General features: G+C 37.0%; 3 protein-coding genes across 3 annotated transcripts in view; 1 reads left to right on the top strand and 2 right to left on the bottom strand.

The window, feature by feature from the left end:
* Positions 1-6,442, bottom strand: MED7 (mediator complex subunit 7). Its single transcript, XM_070739004.1, is given in 9 exon segments — positions 1-302; positions 304-345; positions 347-406; positions 408-572; positions 574-609; positions 611-654; positions 657-699; positions 702-805; positions 6,353-6,442. Coding segments are annotated over 8 exon segments (681 nt in total). The 5' UTR covers positions 792-805; positions 6,353-6,442; the 3' UTR covers positions 1-101.
* Positions 4,383-5,041, bottom strand: LOC139159417 (ARL14 effector protein-like). The gene is made up of 2 exons (XM_070736732.1): positions 4,827-5,041; positions 4,383-4,770 (listed from the first exon to the last, which is right to left on the bottom strand). Exons 1-2 carry the CDS (start codon positions 5,039-5,041, stop codon positions 4,383-4,385), a joined length of 603 nt encoding a protein of 200 aa, XP_070592833.1.
* Positions 6,443-11,257: 4,815 nt separating the features above from the next.
* ITK (IL2 inducible T cell kinase) overlaps positions 11,258-21,737 on the top strand; it is a 42,898-nt gene continuing 32,418 nt past the window's right edge. The window contains exon 1 of the mRNA XM_070739003.1: positions 11,258-11,487. Coding sequence (XP_070595104.1) covers positions 11,287-11,487 — 201 coding nt within the window. The 5' untranslated portion in view covers positions 11,258-11,286. The remainder of the gene's footprint in view (positions 11,488-21,737) is intronic.

Below are 21,737 nucleotides of genomic sequence, written 5' to 3'. Positions count from 1 at the left end.
TACTGTTTAAATCATCATAGCAAAAGAAAAAGAAATGTCAAATTTTAATTTCTTAGCATCAGTTGCAAGTTCCCTGAAAGACCATGAATTCCAAAACGTTATCAGGTCATTTCATCAATAATGCTACACATGTTAGCATCTTTATCCAAAACCTGATCTTTTTTCGCACTAGAGATTGTTCTTTGTTGATCAATACAGTTTATGCTGTCTTCAGTGTCCATTGGTTCAGCTTTTATTCTCATTGCTCCATCTGAATGAGGTAAATCTTCTGGCAGAGAAGCCAAGCAATTCTGAATCATCTCATACAACTCGTTCTAAATGTTTCTGAAATCTCTCTGCGGTTTCCCAGACGCTGACGTTTCTGTACTTCCATCATGACTCTCAAAGTCTCTCTGGCTTGGTGAGGCCCGATATTCATTTATAAGGTGATGCACATGAACAAATAGCAGTTTTAAATCTTCCAGTTTCTCTTCTCTTTTTATGCTGCCTGGGCTTCTTATTAATATATCCAAGAGATCTAAGAAGTTGATCAGGATAGACATGTTGAGTTTCCTTAACTCCTTTTTATGATCCAAACTGCATGGGATGTAATCGTTCAATACCCTGGCCTTTCTAATGGTCGAATAATTAGATCATCACACTGGAACTGATTCCAAACATCATATAGCTATCTTTAATAGGTGGTGGAGGCTTAGGAGCTATAACCTTTCCGAATATTTTCAATCAGTATATTCTTTAATATATTGCATTGGAGGTGGTGGGAGGGCACTCACATGCTGAGGTTCGCCCATCGCAGCAGAACAAACTGCTAGAATAAAGAGATAAAATTTGCAAACATAAAAATAAAATTAGCATTTAAACACCGCATACAAGATAGATAAGTATTTATACATTTCAATAAAAATAAATGTTTTAACACCACCTAAATGGGTTAAGAATACTATTTACTATTAATGGAGCTATCTACCACCTGTTTATATTTAGAGGTTTTAAAATTGACCAAAAAAAATTGTATTATTCACTCTATACACTTGAAACATGTGCCTAAGAACATGTAAGAGGGCTGACACAACAGTTTTCCTTACTGTTTTAATACCCTATATTATTATTATTGCTCACTACTTTACAATTATGTATAAACTTGATCCTACCCGTAATTTAGTTATACTGCCAACTATAACACATATTTTTAAAAATACAGATTTGATGATAGTCAAGATCTACTCCACCTGGTTGCCTTTTGCAGAAGTAACCAGAAAACATCACATTACATGAAAGATAAAAGCTGACATAATTTTTGACAACATTTTACAGTGAAATTAGAAGGGGAGAGTATCAACAGTCATTCCGTGTCAAGTGGACCAGTGTGCCTACCGTACCACCTCATATTTTTGATTAAATTTGGCAGACAGTTTCTTTATGATATAAAACTATGCTGTGCAAAATTTTAGTTCAAAAGACTAAAAATCGGGAGTTCTAGAACAGTGTTTTTCAACCAGTGTGCCATGGCACACTAGGGTGCCGCGAGACATGGTCAGGTGTGCCGCGAAAAAGGAAGCTCAGGTTCCAGTCTCACAACTTTTTGCTGAGAGTGAGAGAGAGAGAGAGAGAAAGAGAGAGAAAGAAAGCAAGAGAGAGAGAGAGAGAGATAAATGAGCAAAAAGGAGAGGAAAAAAAGAGAAATGAGAAAATGGATTGAGACAGAGAATGAGAGGCAAGAGAGAAACAAAAGAGAGAGAGAAGTGACTCTTGATTTAAAGCATATGATAAAAAAGCACCCAAAGAATAAGAGACAAAAAAAACCCCAGCCCTCACCTGTATTTGGAAATGGTTCAAGAGTGTGTATACACAGACACACACACACACAAAACACAAGGGTGGGGAGGAGACAGGGATGGGAAAAGGGAGGAAAGTGTCTTAGGGTGTCATTATGGTTGGTGATGTGCCCCAGGATTTTAAAATGTAAAAAATGTGCCGCGGCTCAAAAAAGGTCCAAAAACACTGTTCTAGAAGACCTCAAGTAAAGGTTGCAAAAAGCTGAGTCAACAAAAATGACATTTTGGACAAACTCCACAAGCTGTAAACGTGGCAGTTTCAGTAGTATGTTGGAGATATTTGGAGAACCTGCACACCTTGTAAGTAAGGCTTTATAAACTGTCAAAACCCCATGTACCTAGTCCTCTTACTTTTTACATGGTTCAGGCTCAAACTTTGCAAAAAAAACCCGCTCAAAAATGAATTTACAGCAATCTTCAGGCTGCTGTAGTTTCAAAACTACTTGGCATTTGAGGCTGATTTTTGGCAGGACTCAGTACACAGCTGCAATGAGAAGTTCCAATTTGCAGCACTTTCCTTCAAGTTGTTGAAAAAATATAAGAGTTCAAAGTTGGTAAGTAATGGATTTTTGCCAAATTATGCCTATCTTTGATCCCCCATTTGATCCTGTGGGACAGCTACAATCCTCTTCAATTTAGCACCATTAGAAAGAGCAGGTTCTCTTCCTTAAGACTATATTGTTCTAATTTTGGGGTCTCTTCATATAAGGATTGAAAAAATGTCCTCAACTGCTTTCGGGCAGCCCATGATTTCTGCACTGCACCCTTGATACAAGGGCAGTAAAAGTGATCTTTTCAATAAGCAGCATTTTTAAAAATAAAGAATAGTAAATGATAACAATATATACCGTATTTTTCGCTCCATAAGACGCAGTTTTTTCCTCCCAAAGTAGGATGAAAAATCAGTGGCGTCTTATGGAGCGAAGCTGCAGGCAGGGAGGGGGGGAGGCGCTGGAGCAGAGGGGGGGCGGCGATATACTCACCAAAAGTGTCCCGCCTCTGTCGCCGCCTCTCCTCTTCCCAACCCTGAAGAGTCGCGCACCGCCTCCCGGGAGCCCAGCCGATTTTTGGAGCCGTTTTGTTTTCAGCTGGGCTCCCGGGAGGCGGAGCGTGGCCGGCTACCGTGTCTTCGCCTCCGCGCGCTGCCTCCGCCCGGCCGAAAACAAAACGGCTCCAAAAGTCGGCCGGGCTCCCGGGAGGTGGTGCGCGACTGTTTCCTCTTCGCTGCAGAGCCACACGGAGGCGAAGACACGGTGCCCGGCCATGCTCCGCCTCCCGGGAGCCCAGCCGATTTTTGGAGCCGTTTTGTTTTCAGCTGGGCTCCCGGGAGGCGGAGCGTGGCCGGGCACCGTGTCTTCGCCTCCGTGTGGCTCTGCAGCGAAGAGGAAACAGTCGCGCACCACCTCCCGGGAGCCCGGCCGACTTTTGGAGCCGTTTTGTTTTCGGCCGGGCGGAGGCAGCGCGCGGAGGCGAAGATACGGTACCCGGCCACGCTCCGCCTCCCGGGAGCCCAGCTGAAAACAAAACGGCTCCAAAAATCGGCTGGGCTCCCGGGAGGCGGTGCGCGACTGTTTCCTCTTCGCTGCAGAGCTGTCGGGAAGAGGCGAAGACAACGGCGCCCTCCACTCTCTCCCTCTCTCTCTCTCTCTCTTTTTCTCTCTGTTGCCGGCGTGGTGAACGAGAGAGAAAGAGAGAGAGAAAGAAAGGAGGGGAGAAAGAATGAGAAAGAAAGAGAGAAAGTAAGCAAGAGAGAAAGACAGGGAAAGAAAGAAAGAGAAAGAGAGGGGGGAAGAAGGGGGAGGGAAAGACATAGAGGGAGGGAAGGAGGGAGAGAGAAAGAACAAAAAAGAGGGAGGAAGGAAGAGAGAAAGGAAGAGGGATGGAGAGAGAGGGAATGAAAGATGAAGGAAGGGAGAGAGAAAGGGGGAGGGAGAGATAGAAAGGAGGGAGAAGGGGGTAGTTAGGGAGAGGGAAAAGGAAGGGCTTGGAGAAAGGCAGGGGGAAAGAAAGATAGAAAGGAAAGAGGGAGGGAGAAAAGAGGGAGAGATAGAAAGGAAAGAGGGAGGGAGAGATAGAAAGGAAAGAGGGAGGGAGAGATAGAAAGGAAAGTGGGAGGGAGGAAAGAGGGAGGAAGACATAGAAAGGATAGAATTATGGATGCAAGAACTTGCTCATGTGTGATAGCTACTTTTTGGCTCAAAATATTTTTGTTCTATTTTCCTCCTCTAAAATCTAGGTGCGTCTTATCAGCAGGTGCGTCTTATAGAGCGAAAAATACGGTAATATAATAATATATAATATAATAATAATAATAAAAAATAAAAAATAAAGAACACTTCTGGTAACAGTTTACCTTTCTTCCTGTCTGGTTTGCCCAGAATTCCACAAATTGTTTTCAGAATTCGTGCTCTTTTAACCGTTCTTGTTGAAACTATGAATTCTGAGGCTGTTCTTTCAATAGACCAGCTTTTTGGTGGCAACGTTAGTACTGTATTTGGAGTTTTTCTGTACTATCTTTTGATACTTGAACTTTGTTCTTCAGCTCATTTACCAGGTCATCATAATCAGTACATTTGTCACATTTCTGACTAGTAGCTTGGGTTTCAAACTCATTCGGTCAAAACCACCAGCAACTGCAATATTTTGCACTTGCCTGATTTTGCGCTTGGTATAGCCTCTTATATCACACTTGCTGACTTTTCTGAACTGTAATGGAGAAACAGTAATAGAATTCAAACATTTGTTAAGATTGCCTGAAATATCAATGTATTCATCATCATCTGCCGATGTTGAACATGATGAAGGATCAGCAGCTCTGTTACTGACTTCTTTTCGACAAGATGGACACAGTTTCTGACCTGGCACAAATATTTTGTTTGTAATGGCCTTTAGCTGGCCTGCTAATGTGTCATCCAGCACTCTTAAGCCCTTTTTGCTTTATGACCACTTTTGCAAAAAGGGTTACAGCAGGTTTTTTGCAAAGATTCAAACCTTTTCAGAAATAAGGCTTTATGATTAAGGCAAATAGTTGATCCAGCATCAAAAAGATATCCAGAATGCTCTTGCAACAACTTCTGTTGATCAGGTGGAAGCACTTCAATTAATTTCAAACCTTTACTTCTATTGTATGTCAGTAAATGACAATCTGATGTATTTGAATGACCAACTGAGCAAAGTGGAAATTCATCTGATCCTTCTGGATCCATTGCTGAGCATTTGCATCGGTTTGAACAAATAATCACAACCCAGAACAGGTTCTACTTGTGTGCACATGGCTGTCTTTCTAAGTTATAATGCAAACCATCCCTATATTCTTTGCAACTTGTAGCAAGGGTGCAGTGGAAAAAAAAACGGGCAACAGTCAATTCCGCCTTGCAACAACATAGTCTACCAGTCAGGAGGTCAGGCAACCTAACTGGCTGAAGAAGATTTCTTCAAACATGTTATGAAACCTGGCCTCACCCTTCCATTTCCTAACAAACATTCCTGTTTTTTAATATTTTTGAACAGTCTTATAACATCTTGTGTTTTTTGTTTTTTAAAAATGTTGCTTATTGAAAAAAGAATCACTTTTACTGCCTTTGTATCAAGGGTGCAGTGCAGAAATCACAGGCTGCCCGAAAGCAGTTGAGGACATTTTTTTTCAATCCTTATATGAAGAGACTCCAAAATTAGAACAATATAGTCTTAAATAAGAGAATCTGCTCTTTCTAATGGTGCTAAATTTGTAGCTGTCTGACAGGATCAAATGGGGCATCAAAGATAGGCAAAATTTGACAAGAATCCGTTACATACCAACTTTGAACTCTTATATTTTTTCAATAACTTGAAGGAAAGTGCTGCAAATTTGAAGTTCTTATTGCAGCTACATACTGAGTACACCTGCCAAAAATCAACCTGAAAGGTCAAGTAGTTTTGAAACTACAGCAGCCTGAAGATTGCTGTAAATTCATTTTGAGGGGGTTTATTTTTGCAAAGTTTGAGCCTGAACCATGTAAAAAGTAAGAGGACTAGGTACATGGGGGTTTGCCAGTTTATAAAGCCTTACAAGATATGCAGGTTCTTCAAATATCTCCAACATACTATTGAAACTGCCACGTTTACAGCTTGTGGAGTTTGCCCAAAATGTCATTTTTGTTGACTCAGCATTTTGCAACCTTTACTTGAGGTCTTCTAGGACTTCCAATTTTTAGTCTTTTGAACTAAAATTTTGCAGAGCATAGTAAATTAAAGTCGTGCCTAGTCCGTTAACCTGTCTTCTCTCCTCCCATATTAAGAAATAACTAAGTGGAAAGCGGAGGGGAGTTCTGACTGAATTATGAGCGCCATGCACTTAATTTTTTAAGGGGAAAAGCCGCCCTGCTAATAGCAGATAAACAGCAAACCGGACTTCTTCCAAACTCAGGCTTCTCTTCGGGCAAAACAAGCGGGAAAAGCGCAGGATGCAGATTCCCAGAAAGCACTGAGGAGCAGTCAAGAGTTGGTCCCGACACTATAGAGGAGGAAAATTGGCTTACTTGATATTACGTTCACAGAGACAACGAAAAAGGACTCAGTCGCCTGGGTTTCAAGCAACTCCGCGACACAACATCAGTAACCACTATCCGCTCAGTTTTCTCTTCAGCCCCACAAGAGCTTCCGGCGCGCGTAATTTACGCAAGTGGCGCACCGCTCTCTTCATTGGCTCCCGCCGAGGCGCGAGCGCTCCCAAACCGGAAGAGCGAAAAAGACGCCGTTGGAAAGCAAATTAATTAAATGCTGCCCATCTCTTCGCCGACTCAGGGAAGATCTGATTTTTAAACAATGTGACTAATTTGACTAACATTTGTGTGGCCAGTCTAATCAAAGCTACAGCAAAACCCTAGATAGTTCCATTGGCTCCTGTAAACCACGATAACATTTCAAGAAATATGCGCACCCACCCACCCCGCGCCCGCGCATCTGCTTAAAGGCCTCTTCCTAGCACGACTTTCAAGAAGGAGGAGGGGGCAGCGGAATGTTGCAGAAGACAAAACAATCACTGACTGATGTGTGTTCGTGTTTAAGAATTTTAAAATACGTTCGTGCCATTTCCTTCTGCTAGACTAATTGCTTATACTTAACAAATTTGAATTGTATGTCTAAATTTATGTAATAAAATAATCCCCTGAAGATATACTTTCCTGAAACAACCAGTTGTGCAAACTTGGAGTTGGCAAAAATAGATCAGAATGAACCAAATGGTCAGTCCAATTTTGTTCCTAGATTATTGTCAGAAAATTCTGGAGGAGAATTAGCACTGAACGAACTGCAAACTGTTCCCGGAGCAAGGCTGAATTTATTCATTAAGATAGCCTCATGTTGGAAAGAATTAAAAATGAATTTCTACTGCCACCTAAATTTCACATGAAAAATGCATTGTTAATAATACAAATGAAAATGAAAAAGATGTATTTTTGTACAGTACAGTACAGTATATGTATTTTTACACATGTTATGCCACACTTAGGCAGCAGAGAGCAGCACTAATGGCTTGAGAAATCTTTTTTGCTTTTTATGAAACACAATTATCTGTACAAAGCACTAAGCACACTTAGTGGGATTAAGAGTTATGTTTTGCCATGCTTTTATAGAAAACAGCCTTTTGCTTTGAGAAAGGCAAGTAGGTTTGGATGAGGATTTAGGTTAGAAAAAGTATATAGAGTGAACAACAACCCATCCCAAGTGTTTCTTTTTGAATCAAATTAACAGGTCACTCTTAAGTGATTGCTTTGAATGAAAAGGATTTTTTTCAATAAATCCTTCATTTAATCTATGCTCCTTTAAATGCAAATATTTTCAAAAATTCAATCTCTGAATGCAAAATTGAAAGAGAGAGCCTATAATTTTTGCATATTTTTCATACTTAGGAGTACTTAGTATAGGCTATGTAATGTTATTTCTACCTAGTTTACTGTTCTATAAGAAGGCAATGATAGAGTGTAGCAGAAATAGCAACTAAGGAATATTCAGCAAAAATGCCCTGAACACAACATGGAAGCCTTTTCTCTAAATATGGGACAAAAATGTGATGGTTGGCTAGGCATAATTGTGTAAAGGCATTTCTTGTCACAGCTTCCTAATAATAATCCAGTGACAGTTTAATATAAACGGTCACTTTAAGACTATAAACCTTCTTTTATAAAGTATTTTACATTCAGTTATTCTCTCTCATCTATCATTAGATACTGTCTTTGGCAAAGACTTTTTATTGGAAATAGATAGTAAGGAGCAATTGAACTGGAGGTCATCAACACTGACCTCATTTCAAACTTTGTCAACATAGTCATATCCATGAGCCCCATATGGAATCTTGTAGCTCAAATGACTATAAATCAATATGGAACGGCATAGCAGTAGCCATTCTGATGTGCCTGGATTACATAGTGCCACTGAAGGTGGAATTTCCTGTTATTGGGCCAGGAGAATTCAATATCCAGGCTCTGGGGGTGGAATCCTGGATGTGGGATAGAAATTCTTTCCATGACAGAGAGCAACTCTAGTTCCTTTTAGAGCCCCTCAGTAATGTTCAATACCATTAATTGTGGTATCCTTTTAAGCTGTTCCCTTTAAAAGTACCACCAAACCCGATGCTTTTTAATATCTATATGCAATTGCTGAGAGAAGAAATCCATACTTAGCCTTTGAGCTCAGCCAAAATCAGCTTAGTGCTGCCTCCTGCAGATGAATAAAATCTCCTACAGTATATTTAAATATTAAGGCTATTGCAGGTATCTCAATAAACAAGCTGCACATAATTAGGGGAGGAAAAAGTCAACTCCCATTGCTACCCATCATAAATTATTTTCATTTGTTTTCAAGAAAAAGAACTTTATTCCACAGTTTATAAATTATTTTTAATCCAGAGCTATTTTTCTGCTTCTTATATATGGGCGTTCACTTATTCTCAGCACTGTAGTATTATTAAAAACAAAAATAAACAAATTAGAAAAAAAAACATACCTTGATTTGGTACCCACTGTATAAATTACATTGTTTACTAAATCAGACATGCCAAATGAAGATGGAGCACCAAAGCAAAACCACTCATATTTCTTGGACTCTTGTTTATAAATTTGAGTGTAATTTTCCTCATGCATATTATAAAGTGTAGCTCAATATTTCAAAGATAGAAGCTAAAATATTATCACTACTATAATTAGTAATACTAGGGTAAAATTTCCAAACACAATTTTTGGATAAGTATTTTTAATATAGTTGAATTTCTGAGGTGAATTTTAATTACTGTTCTTCGTATTTCCTAATTTTGAGATAACTCAAATTAGCACAATAAAATTAAAAAAATATTTATACCCAACATATAGGGGAAAACAAAAAAAAGCATTAAAAATCAACACAAAAATAATTAGGATTTTTTGCAAGGCTGCTTTGGAGAACTGGAAGACTTTCTGAATTGCATGATACTGTATATGGTATAAAGAAATACAATCGTGGTGGGGAGGATAAGTAGACTATAAGACAATTATAGTCCATCAGTGTCATCTGTGTCACACAGCTCTAAACAAAGTACTAGACTCCTGTAAAACAGCCAAAGTTCAATCCTGACTGGCAGTTCAGAAGAATACAGTAGTCAAGTATATTAAAACTAAAGAGAGAGACGGACCCATGTATTTTCTAGAAAATATAATCCCTCAAAACCACCTAGCAACTTCATATCTTGCTGTGATCTGATTCAAATAGGCTAAACAAATTATCATTTAAATGAATCTACGTCTGTAAACTATTATCTTGATCACATTTTGTAGGAATATAATAAATCCTAGCATATTTAAAAACTGCCCTCTAATTTTGCAGATCTCTTTGGTCAAGGGAGCGTTCTTTGATTGAAAGATTATTGCCTGTTCCCTGCTAGGAGATAATTGGCTAACTCCATTTATGCATGGTATCAGTTGCATGCTATCTAACTTAATCAGCCAGTCAAGCAATTGGAATAATCCACATTCTTCCACATACCTTTCATGCTTTCCTTAAACTTTAAGTCAAAAAAATGAAACAACTATTTGAAAATAGTTGTGAACCTACAAATTCTACTGGTTGAAAGCGAGCACAGATTCCATAATAATACTCTTGGCTGAACCACCGACCAAAACAAAACAACTAAATGAGTACACAATAAATTGAAAAGATAAAAAATGAGTAAGGGAATACTGTAGGCTCATAGATTGAAAAAACATTCAAAGACCCTAAAAATGTAAGCAGTTATAATTGTATATAATTGTATAGTCTGTGGAGAGGGGCGGCATAAAAATTTAATAAATAAATAAATAAATAAATAAATAAATAAATAAATAAAGTTGTAATAAGTCAAAAGTTATGATCTGGGCCAAATGATTTCATTCAATTATCTGTTTTGATAAATGAATAATTGTGAATTTATTTATTTGTTAAGGAGTGTGCAGAACAACCCTTGAGATTGTTGTTGAGACAGAGAAAAACATAGGATTCCAACAGATATTAGTAATTATTCCGTCATACAAAAACCAGATACATTAAAATGTATAAAATAGTGTTTACTTTTAGAAATAGCACAGTCAAGTTAAACAGTCTGGTCATACACATTCAAATCAGTCAATATCTCTCAATACAATAATAATATTACAAGCCTGTCTTTGTCTTACATATTAGACATACCGTACATTACAGCTGACAAATACATCAAATTATCCTAGAACACACAGAGTTATTACATCAATTACTGTGAATCAGCAGAAAGAGCAGAGAGAGAATCATGTTGTCTGGCTCCCTCTTATGGCAATTTTCAACACTGCCTCTTAAAACTATAGTACATACAAACGTTAGCTTGTTTATATATTGCAAATTCTACTGTTTTGTATAGTACTAACAATATTTTTATAGAGTATATAAAATATCCCTGCATATATTGTCTACAATGTCATGAAGAAGTAGCAAAATTAATTAAGCATATTCAAGATTTTCTGAAATGAATAACTCCCAAGTATATCAATAACTGGGCTAATTAAAAATCTGAACTTTGAAATCAAGTTAAAAAATCAAGGATTAAAATCAAGGATTAAAACATATTAATTTCAATCCTTCCTAAATTTGAACAGGAGGACAAAACAAAAGTAAATAAATACTTTTGTGGACTTTTTTTTCATAAGGAAATTTTTGGCTCCAAGAGTTTTCACCAAAGTATTTTTTTTTTTTAGATTAACAGCAAACAGTTGTCATTCAAGCTTTTGAGCCACCTATTCAATTTCATGTGTGACATAAATTATAATGTATTGCACAGTGTGTTTGAAAGGATGTGGTTATGGCTTTTATATCAGAAAGGAAACTATAGAACAGTACTGCCAGGATGACAGATGGAAAGATAAAGCACTTACCTTGTTTTTTGCATCCATGTTTGAGACAGTTCAGTCTTTGTCTCTAATTTCATTTTCCTGGTCTCATGTGTGGAGTATTAAGAGCAGATCCCTTTTCATCCTGGAATTTGGATCCTTACATGCTGGCAATGAATAACTCTGTTCTTCTGGAAGAAGAACTGATCAAAAAATCTCAACAAAAGAGAAGAACGTCCCCTTCCAACTTTAAAGTTCGATTCTTCATCTTAACAAAATCAAGACTGGCATATTTTGAACGTCGGCCTGGGGTAGGTATGCTGTTTTCCATGAAGTTTCCCCTGCTTTTTTGCTCAAAATATACAGAAGTTCTTAAGAAAATAAATATTTCACTGGATTTTTCTTTATTGTTGATTTTTGTAGAGCAAGGATTCAAAGTTTAAAATTATCTGTATAATTTTACTATGAATTTATAATACGTGCCCATAGCATCACAGCTATTTTGTAAAGAAGGCTAGTGACTTCCCATGGCGAACCTGGATAGAACAAAGCTTTCATCAGACTAATAATTTCTGACATGAAAAATAATTAATTTGTGAATTAACACTTTAACCTGTGCATTTGCAGGGATCATCATAATATCATCATATCAGCATAATGTTGTTTATTCCTTTACTGGAAATGCTTTAATGTTAATTAAAACAATGTTAATACAGATAGTTCGGTGTTTTTTACCCATGATGTCTATATCTTCATTTTACACAAACCAAAGAATGTTGAATCTCGGGAGTTTGATAATCAGCTTGATCGTTCTCAAGGACGATCTTTTGACTACAATTGAAAGATTTATCAGGGTCCGTATTTCTTATTGAAAACCAGATTTACTCAAACCCTGCAGGAACATACAGAACCAATGTTTCTATTTACACACATATATAACCTTGTTCGAAAAAATTGTCCTATGTATCTTTTTCAGGAAAATGGAGTGTTCTAATAGTACTATTGTTTCTATTATTTAGATATTCTCAAAGGAAGTTAATGTGCCTAATGTTATTTTTCTAAATACCTAGTAAAATAAAATATAAACCAATTCTTCAGAACTCCAGCTTAGGGAAGTCTATCAGCCAACTCTCAAAATTCTTGGCAGGTAACAATTATCAGATAAACGCTTCAAGTTTAGCTAACCAATTTGGAAGCCAATCTGAAATCATAAATATTTCAAAATTATAATTTCCTGGTTGCCACTTTATGAGTATGTGATATATTTATTTATTTCTGTAACAGTTCTGTATTTGGGCTCCTATATATTATTGAAATACACTTTTTTGCAGATAATTCTTACAAATGGTTATGACAAAATTGTTATATTTTATTGCTTTGACTTTCATTAGAAGCTGGACTGTCTTCCTTAAATCACTATGAAAGTAGGATGAAAGACAATGTGTTTTTTCTAGCTCATTGTTGGTTCAAGTCCTGTCATCAGCTTTCTTTCACTTCTTGCTCCGTAGTATATAATAGCATAGCACAGAACAGAATAGAATAGAATTCTTTATTAGCCAAGTGTGATTGGACACACAAGGAATTTGTCTTTGGTGCATATGCTCCCAGTGTACAAAAAAGAAAAGACATATTTGTCAAGGATCACTTAATGAGTGTCATAGGGTACAAAAAAGCAATCAGGAAACAATCAATATTAATATAAATTGTAATTATACCAACAACAAGTTACAGTCATACAGTCATAAATGGGAGGAGATGGATAATAGGAACAATGAGAAGACTAATAATAATGCAGCATTAGCGAATAGTTTGACAGTGTTGAATTATTTGTTTAGTAGAGTGATGGCATTCAGGAAAAAAATGTTCTTGTTTCTAGTTGTCATGGTGTGTAGTGCTCTATAGCATCATTTTGATGATAGGAATTGAGACAATTTATGTCCAGGATGCGAAGGGTCTGTAAATATGTGCTTTTTTGATGAAATTTTTTATGTTAGGTGATCATTTTTGGTCTTGAAATACGCTAGAACCTAGAAATTTGAAAGTCTCTACTATTGAAACTGTGTTGTCTAGTATTGTAAGAGGTGGTAGAATGAGAGGGTTTCTCCTGAAGTCTACCATCATTTCTATGGTTTTGAATGTACAGTATTCAGTTCCAGATTGTTCTGGTCGCACCATGAGGCTGGCTGGTTGTTCAACCTCCTATCTGTATGCAGTTTTATCATTGTCTCGAATGAGACCAATCACTGTTGTATCATCTGTGAACTTCAGTAGTTTAACAGATGAATCGTTTGAGATGCAGTCATTGGTATAGAGAGAAAAGAGAAGTGGTGAGAGTACACACCCTGGGGGGAGGGGGCTATGCTGTTTTTAATATCACAAATAGGAGATGGTAAGGGGTGATAGACAGGGAGATATTCTAAATAGGAAGAATAGTTTCCCTCTTTATTATCCAGTTAGACAGGTGAAGGGCAACATCTAGTGCCAAAGGTAGGAGCTGTCAATTAAAGTGGGGATTCCATTACCATCACTTGTCTCATCATTTCTTAAGATTACAGAGATTCAAAAAGGGTGACACTGAATGTTGGAGTTATCCCTTGATTTTCCCATCAAAAGACAGTGTGGTATTCCAGCTCAGTATTTTCTTTTTTAATAAGAAAATAGTATAAAAGTAAAAGTAACTAATTAAAAAAAGAGAAAATTGCCAAATGGATTGTGAACATGTTTAATCTCCCTGTAAAGTTATCTGAACAAGATAGCCAAATGCATTATAAAAGCCTTGTCTGAAAAACATTCATACCCAAGAGTGGTTTTTGACAGATATTACCAGTAAAAAGACAGCCAAAGCATCAAATTTGAAACTGGGAAAAGGTGCGCTCTAGTGTTGCCTTGGGCACAAAGCCGACTGGGTGACCTCAGGCCAGTCACCTTTTCTCATCCCTAGGAAAAAGGCAATGGCAAATAAATTTTGAAAAATCTTACCAACAAAACTTCAGAGACTTCAGAACCATGTAATCTATAAGAATTGGATATAATATAATATAATGGAAGAAAAAAGTAAAAAGATGTTGCATGGCCATGCTATTCCTTTATAAACATTTTGTTTTAAGAGATATAAGTAAGAGAACTACTCTACTAAGAAGAAAAAAGAATTACAGGTGAAAGATTATGTCTGAATCTCACGAAATTCTATTTGTGAGGCAGATTGACTGGAAGTAGATATTTAAATTGGTCTTGGTGTCATTTTGTTTTAATTTATTGTTTTACTGCCTTGAATAAAAAAGATTCATGTGAATGAAAGCAAGCATAAGGGCATTTTCTTACTATTAATGTGGAATGTTAAATCTTGAAAAACAGAAAAGCAGTAAAATAAAGTATGATATCAATTATATTTTGAGATGAACATCTCTGGTAGAAAGTGTAAATTATGTTCTGATAATATAAGGTGAGATCAGTACAGATGAGATTTCATCCTATCTTTTAAAAGTATCTCAGAAAGAATTAGATAGTACTGTAGCCACAGCATCTATAATTATTTTTTCAACTAATGCACGGCCAGTGGTTTAAAGTGCTGGCCAAAATTGCGCTGGAACCGTCCACTAAACAATGCCGGTTGGCAGGGCCAAGGGGAAGAGCCTTCTCTGTGGTGGCCCTGGCCCTCTGAAATCAACTCCCTCCAGCCCACACCCTCCTCGCCTTCCGTAAAATGCTGAAGACTCACCTCTGTCACCAGGCATGGGGATGATTACTTTCCCCTTCATTGTCTCTCTGACCTCTGTAGTATGATTAACCAGGTTGACTGTGTACGAGTGCATAGTTGTGATTTTATGATATGGATTATTTTATGTTAATGTTTTTAATTGACTTTTAAAATTTAATATTAGATTTGTAGTGTACTGTACTACTGTTATGTTGTGAGCCGCCCCGAGTCTTCAGAGAGGGGCGGCATACAAATCTAATTAATAATAATAATAATAATAATAATAATAATAATAATAATAATAATAATAAATATTTAACTAAAGAATATTTATTTGGGGAGAACCTGGTCACATTTTTTACAGACTGCAACTTGGCATACCAACTCATGGGCCATGTATGATCCTCAGCTTGAAAAAAATAAGGTCACAGAAAATTACTCACCAATACAGTGTTTCCCTGAAAATAAGACATCCCCCCCCCCCAAAACGAATCCTTCTCAGAAAATAAACTCTTTCTCCAAAATAATGCCGCCCCTCAAAATAAGCTCTCCCCTGAAAATAAGCCCTCCCCGAAAATATTTAACCACATGCACAGTCGGCCCCCACCATTTCCTCTGGTTAGGGTTAGGCAGACAGAGCTGGAAATCAGGTATCACAGCAAAAGAAGCATTGTCTTGCTCCATGCACCCCATAATAATAAGATCTCCCCCAAAATAAGGCTATGCACTTATTTTGGGGTTCAGAAAAATATAAGCTAGGGTTTTATTTTGGGGCAAACACGGTATATATTATTTGCATCCTGATTGTAGGTCGTTACACTGTATTTCCCCCCTATCAATGGAATGTGGGCTACAATATTTTGACTTGCAAGGTACTCTCTAGATTGCATAGCTTGTATATAATAATGTGAACGTCCCTGGGGCAAATTTGACCTCGGGTTACACTTGTGTATTACTAGCCAAAATGTGTCAAAATGTAATGGCATGCTAGTACATGCAAGCAATACTTCATATGGCACGAGTAAAATTGGTCTCCGTTTTGCAGAGGCTCAGGATTTTGTGGGGCTTGCGTTGACTCCTTGATACTCTTGACCATAGTTCCCTCTAAGCTGAGCAGTGAGCAATCGCTCACTTAAAAATCATCATCAACTCAGAGTTTTCCAAACCTGCCCAGAAGCCGAGAGGGAAAGAGTGAGAGGGAAGGAGAGAGAGAGGAAGAGAGGAAGAGAGAGAAACAGATAGAAAAAAGAGGAAGGAAGAGAGAGAAAAAAAGAATGGGAGTAAGGAAGAGAGAAAGAAAATCAAAATCTAGTTTGAAACTAGCTCAACTATTTAAGTGGCATTTTGATATTGATAGAGTTGCCCTATTATGACCTCACTGTTATAGACACACAGTACAGTATTTTATTTTGAAATTCTCTGAGGCAAAACAGGGTGGGTTTTTTATTTATTTGTTTGTTTGTTTGTTTGTTTGTTTGTTTATTTATTTATTTATTTATTTATTATTTCTGCCGCTCAGACACTATACTTTTCCGCCCACCCCCCAAAAAATTAGAGGAAACACTGCTCTTGACTCCTTGATACTCTTCCCCCAATGGGTGCTTTGATCATATATACTTTTTCTTGCCTGCACCATTTTTATAGGTAGTTCTTTCCTTTATAGAAAGAAAGGCTAACCCATTTGGAAAGCAAGTTCTTTTGAATGGAAAAATGGCCTTTCAAGAGGAAACAGAAAACTTTTCACCCCATATTAATTTTCCACTTAAAATTCCGGCCTTAGTGCTGATAATTTTTTTTTTTTTAAATCCCCAAGGGAAGTTTTACATTTAGAAAAAAATTCTCACTGTTATTTCATTGGCTGACTTACACTAATTTCTGACTTAATTTATCAAAACTGCTCCGATTGCAAAAGTGTAAAATTTAAAATGTGTCATGGAACATCTTTTGTTCTCGCCACCAGAACTGCAACATCAGTTTAATTACGTAGTAAAGTGCTTGAATCTTACAGCTGCAAAAATCTATTTAGGATAATACATTCAGTGCTTATCAGAACTCTCAGAAACCAAGCCTCAAGAAGAGAAGCTTTTGTAACTGGAATATACTTAGGAGGGGAAAAAAGATTACAAGAGTTCATTTAGTGACCGTTCAAAGTTATGACCCTGAAAAAACTGACTCGTGACCATTTTTCACCACCCCCCGTTGTGTGCACCCCCATCATCACATGAGCAAAATTCAGATGTTTGACAATTGAATCATGTTTATGACGGTTGCAGTGTCCCAGAGTTACACGATCCCCTTTTTGTGCCCTTCTGACAAGTAAAGTTAATGGAGAAGCCAGGTTCACTTAACAACCCTGTTACTAATTTAACAATTGTCGTGATTCACTTAACAAAGGTGGCAAGAAAAGTCGTAAAATGGAACAAAACTAACTTAACAAAACTCACTTAGAAACATACATTTTGGGCTCACTTGTGGTCATAAGTCAAAGATTACCTGTATGGTACAAAATATTACAAGCTTCCGTGCCCTTGAGGTGGGGCTCTTGCCTCACAATCAGGAGGTTGTGAATTTGATCCTAGGTAGAGGCAGATGTATGGTCTCCTGCTTGGGCAAGGGGTTGGACTAGATGACTTGCAAGGTCCCTTCTAACTCTGTTTATCTGTTAAATAAACTGAAATACTTAATTGGTTTACACAGTGAAGTTTATAGGAACAGAATATTATATTGCCTTCACTGTGCCTGGTCATTTGGCCTGGGATGCCAAATGTTACACCAACCCCTAGGTATGTCCATGTTACACCAACACTCCGCAGTCTGCATTGGTTGCCGATCAGTTTCCGATCACAATTCAAAGTGTTGGTTATGACCTATAAAGCCCTTCATGGCATTGGACCAGAATATCTCCGGGATTGCCTTCTGCCGCACGAATTCCAGCGACCGGTTAGGTCCCACAGAGTTGGCCTTCTCCGGGTCCCGTCGATGAAACAATATCATCTGTCGGGATCCAGGGGAAGAGCCTTCTCTGTGGCAGCCCCAACCCTCTGGAATCAACTCCCCCCAGAGATTAGGATTTCCCCCACCCTCCTTGTCCTTCGCAAACTCCTTAAAACTCACCTCTGTCATCAGGCAAGGGGAAATTGATTCCCCTGGACCATTTCCGTTTTATGTATGGTTTATATGAGATGTATGATTGCTTTTTATATTAAGGGTTTTTAAATTGTTTTAATCAATTGGATTTGTACTGTTTTATTGTTGTGAGCCGCTCCAAGTCTTCGGAGAGGGGCGGCACACAAATCTAATAAATAAATAAATGAACAAGGGTTTTTAATGCTGAAGTTAAACCAGATTGGCATTCCTGGTTTTCTTTAAAACAGGAGTAAAGTGCCTCAGTGAGTAACCAGGGCAGATACTGAAATGACTCTTATGCTTCTATGACTCTTTTGATACCTGCTTGAGCTCCATCTCTGAATACATTTTTGGCTCCTGCAGATACCTGGTTGTGCCATACAACTGCAGTTCTCTTCCAGAGAAAGCTATTAAGCCTTGTTGGCCGATCCTGATTTATATTGGCCATTGTCAGTGAAATTAATTGGTTTTCTTTGAGCACCAGTTCAATGATGGATGATCTCATGACTATGTTTTACGTGCTTCATTTTGTCTGTTGTTGCCATCTTTTGTGTTTTCTGGTTTGAGGTTCTATTTGGTAAATCTGCCTTGAGGGCTGTTGGCAAAAAGGCACCATCCTAATTTTAAAAAACCAACAAACCTGAAAAGATTGAGAACACTTGTACTTCTGGAATTCACATTCTGGAATTTTGCTGGGGGCCAGACTGCCGATTAGACTGTAGGCATATGAATAGTTTGCATGCATACGTCAGTGTATGTAAAGTCAGATTTTCAGAGGGGTGGGGGAAGTTTTGTCTGCAATAGTAATTTGCATCTTATAATAAGGAAGCCAGTTATGAGATGCTAGTGGACTTATGCAGGGAGTCAAGCTTGGACACACAAACCCATTATGAGTGCTTTCCTTCATGATCAGATAGGTCCTCATTGTGCACTGTATAATGAATTTTGGAAGACACAGATGCTTATTGTTGATAGTTTTTCTGGGGTTAATTCTTCTCCTGATTACATACAGAACTTTCATTAATGTTAATGGCAATTGCGTGCTAAACAAGAGGAGAAAGAACTTTCTGTGTCAGGGATGACAGTTACAATTTTAAAAGCCATGGTAAGGCTTCCGGTAATGAGATTACAACTATACTTGCAATTTTAGAAAATGGTAGCTGAGATAGCTGTCTCTGGTAGCTGTCTCTGATAACAAAATTTTTCCATGTTAAAAGTCATTTTATCTTTTCCTTCTTTAAAAAAAATGTACTCTTTTATCGGAGCTAGGTATGTGTTGAGCTGTTTCAAAATTCTGAGTGACATCTGAAGTATTACACATATTCTATATTTATAGAATATAAAATTGCATGCAAAAATGGCAAAAATGTAACTTCAGTGTAATTTGGTGGTGGACTTCTTGATAGCAGTAACTTTTGGGGATTCAGTCTCATTTGGCCAAAAAAAATCAATGGTAGCATTTGAGGCATTTAATTGACAGTGCATTACAGAACAACAACAGCTGCCTTATAAAAATATATGCATAAATACATACATACATACATACATACATACATACATACATACAATACAGCACATTCAGAAATGCCCATAGTGGAATTACAAAGACATAGAATAATTGCATTTATAAAATATTTCTTAAGTCATACAAAGCCTAGCTACAGTATGTGAGAGATGAGGAATTAGATGGTATAAAAATACAGGATTTAATTACTTCAAATTTATTTTCTAGTATATTGCATGATTTCATCCATTTCTCCATAATAGCCCTCCCACCGTCATAGATTGCAAATCTGTTGAACAGCAATATTTTCAATGTCCAGCAATCATAATGTCTATGAGTTTTAAATCCAGTTCATTTGAAAAGTACTGTGTTGACAAAAATTCTTATAAACTTATCCCATCAGCTATTCCTGATGAACATCTTTATCCATCACCATCTTTATCCCAAAGGTGCTTTTCAAAAGGCAGCTGGACTTTCTTCACAACAAGTTTCTTGGATAAAAAGTGAAACATTTTCAAGGAAAAAAATTAAGAAAGTTCAGCTGCCTTTTGTAAAGCACCTTTGGGACAAACATCACCTGGATGATTGAGAATCTCCATAGACATCACTATGTTTAATTTTTAACTCATCAATCAGTATGGAACAATGAGAGTCAAAAGTCAAACATTCTAAGAGCATCTAACAAGGAATGCTGGAGTATATAGCAACAGAGAGGCAACATAGCCAATTGCACAAATAGGTGAGAGAGCTATAACCAAGATGACATTCATATATAAGGGTGATAAACTATAAAACCAATAAGCCTTCAGTTATGTTTCTTTCCAATCTTATTTCTTAACTATCAGACTAAGTTCAAAAGCATGTACTTTTAGATGATAGACAGTAATTGTAAAAAAATTCCTTCTAAAATAATTTGATCATTTATTCTGCTGTTTTTTGTGTCTTTTCTCCATTATATTTTTATACAATGACTTGAAACTGGACTTTTACATGTGATTAGAAAGAATCAAACTTCATAAATATATAGTTTATGTATGGTATGTTGTGTGCATGTTTTTAAAATTATGGGTTTTTAACTTTGTAATATTAGATTTGTGTTGTACATTGTTTTCTGCTATGAGCCACCCCGAGTCTGCGGAGAGGGGTGGCATACAAATTTAATCAATAATAATAATAATAATAATAATAATAACAACAACAACAACAACAACAATAATAATAAATGAACTAAATGATAGATACGTAACTTGTAAGGGGCATTAATATAATTATAGATTTAAACAGATTCTTCTCTGGAAATATATCTAAATGAGCAAAACATTCAGAAATATTTCTGTAAGTTTTTACAAATATATTACATATTTTACGAGCTTAATTCTAAAGGAACATACAGGATTAGTGGACTTAAATTGCCCTGTTTGCACATTTTGCATATTGTATATGTAACTATTAGGAGAACTTTTTGAACCCAGTGCAATTTACCATGTAATGGATGAATGAGAATGAGTTTTCATTATTGAGCTGAATATATCCAGAACAAAAAAGAAACAGGACACAAACTCTAGATTTAGGCAAGCATCCTTTTGCCATAACATAAGTCAAAAAAGGCCTTTATAGTAATCCATCCCAGAGTAACTAGATTCTTTTGGTGAAGCCTGCTGGTATGAATGAAGAACACTTTCCTGTTTATCATTCCACTTACCAAGAGGCAGCACCAGGTCAAATTTGACTGATCCTCCACAAAAGTTGAGTAGAGCTGAACCTATTTAACATTTATGTGGTAGGCTTCAGCTGATATTTCTATGAACCCATCCATGCTTCTTCCAATATTTCCTGTTGTTTAGTTTCCCAATTAAGTTAGGCTCAGTCTTTACGTGTCTTTACTCTTTTAACATTCAAAGGCATACGTGATAAATTTAAAACTAAAGAATACATTTACTTACTCATTTTTTTGAACACACTCTTTATTTTTGCAGGTTACTTGAGATTATTTTTAAGTATGAACAATTGGATACAATTTTAAGTGTGAACAAACACTACAATTCTTTTTTTTAAAAAAAAGGCAAATATGACCTCTGGGCTAAGAACCATAATTAGGTCTCCTTACCTATTTCATATTCCAAGGAATATTAAAACTTTGGGCTGGATTGGAAGCTGGGGAATGGGAAATACAGGAAGAAAGTAGTAGCAAATCCTTCTGCTACTAAACTGTTGCCAGTAAAATTGCAAAGAAG

The sequence above is a fragment of the Erythrolamprus reginae genome, chromosome 2 (genome assembly GCF_031021105.1).
Source record: "Erythrolamprus reginae isolate rEryReg1 chromosome 2, rEryReg1.hap1, whole genome shotgun sequence".
NCBI lineage: Eukaryota > Metazoa > Chordata > Lepidosauria > Squamata > Dipsadidae > Erythrolamprus > Erythrolamprus reginae.
The sequence above is the reverse complement of the archived record's forward strand: the minus strand, read 5'-3'. Positions and strand labels throughout refer to the sequence as shown.

Bases quoted from the DNA above. Each gene is read 5' to 3' on its own strand.
- LOC139159417 (XM_070736732.1), bottom strand. From the start codon at position 5,041: ATGGATCCAGAAGGATCAGATGAATTTCCACTTTGCTCAGTTGGTCAT. The intron at 4,771-4,826 runs GTTTGAATCTTT...GTGGTCATAAAG, and splicing joins AAAGCCTTATTTCTGAAAAG to CAAAAAGGGCTTAAGAGTGC.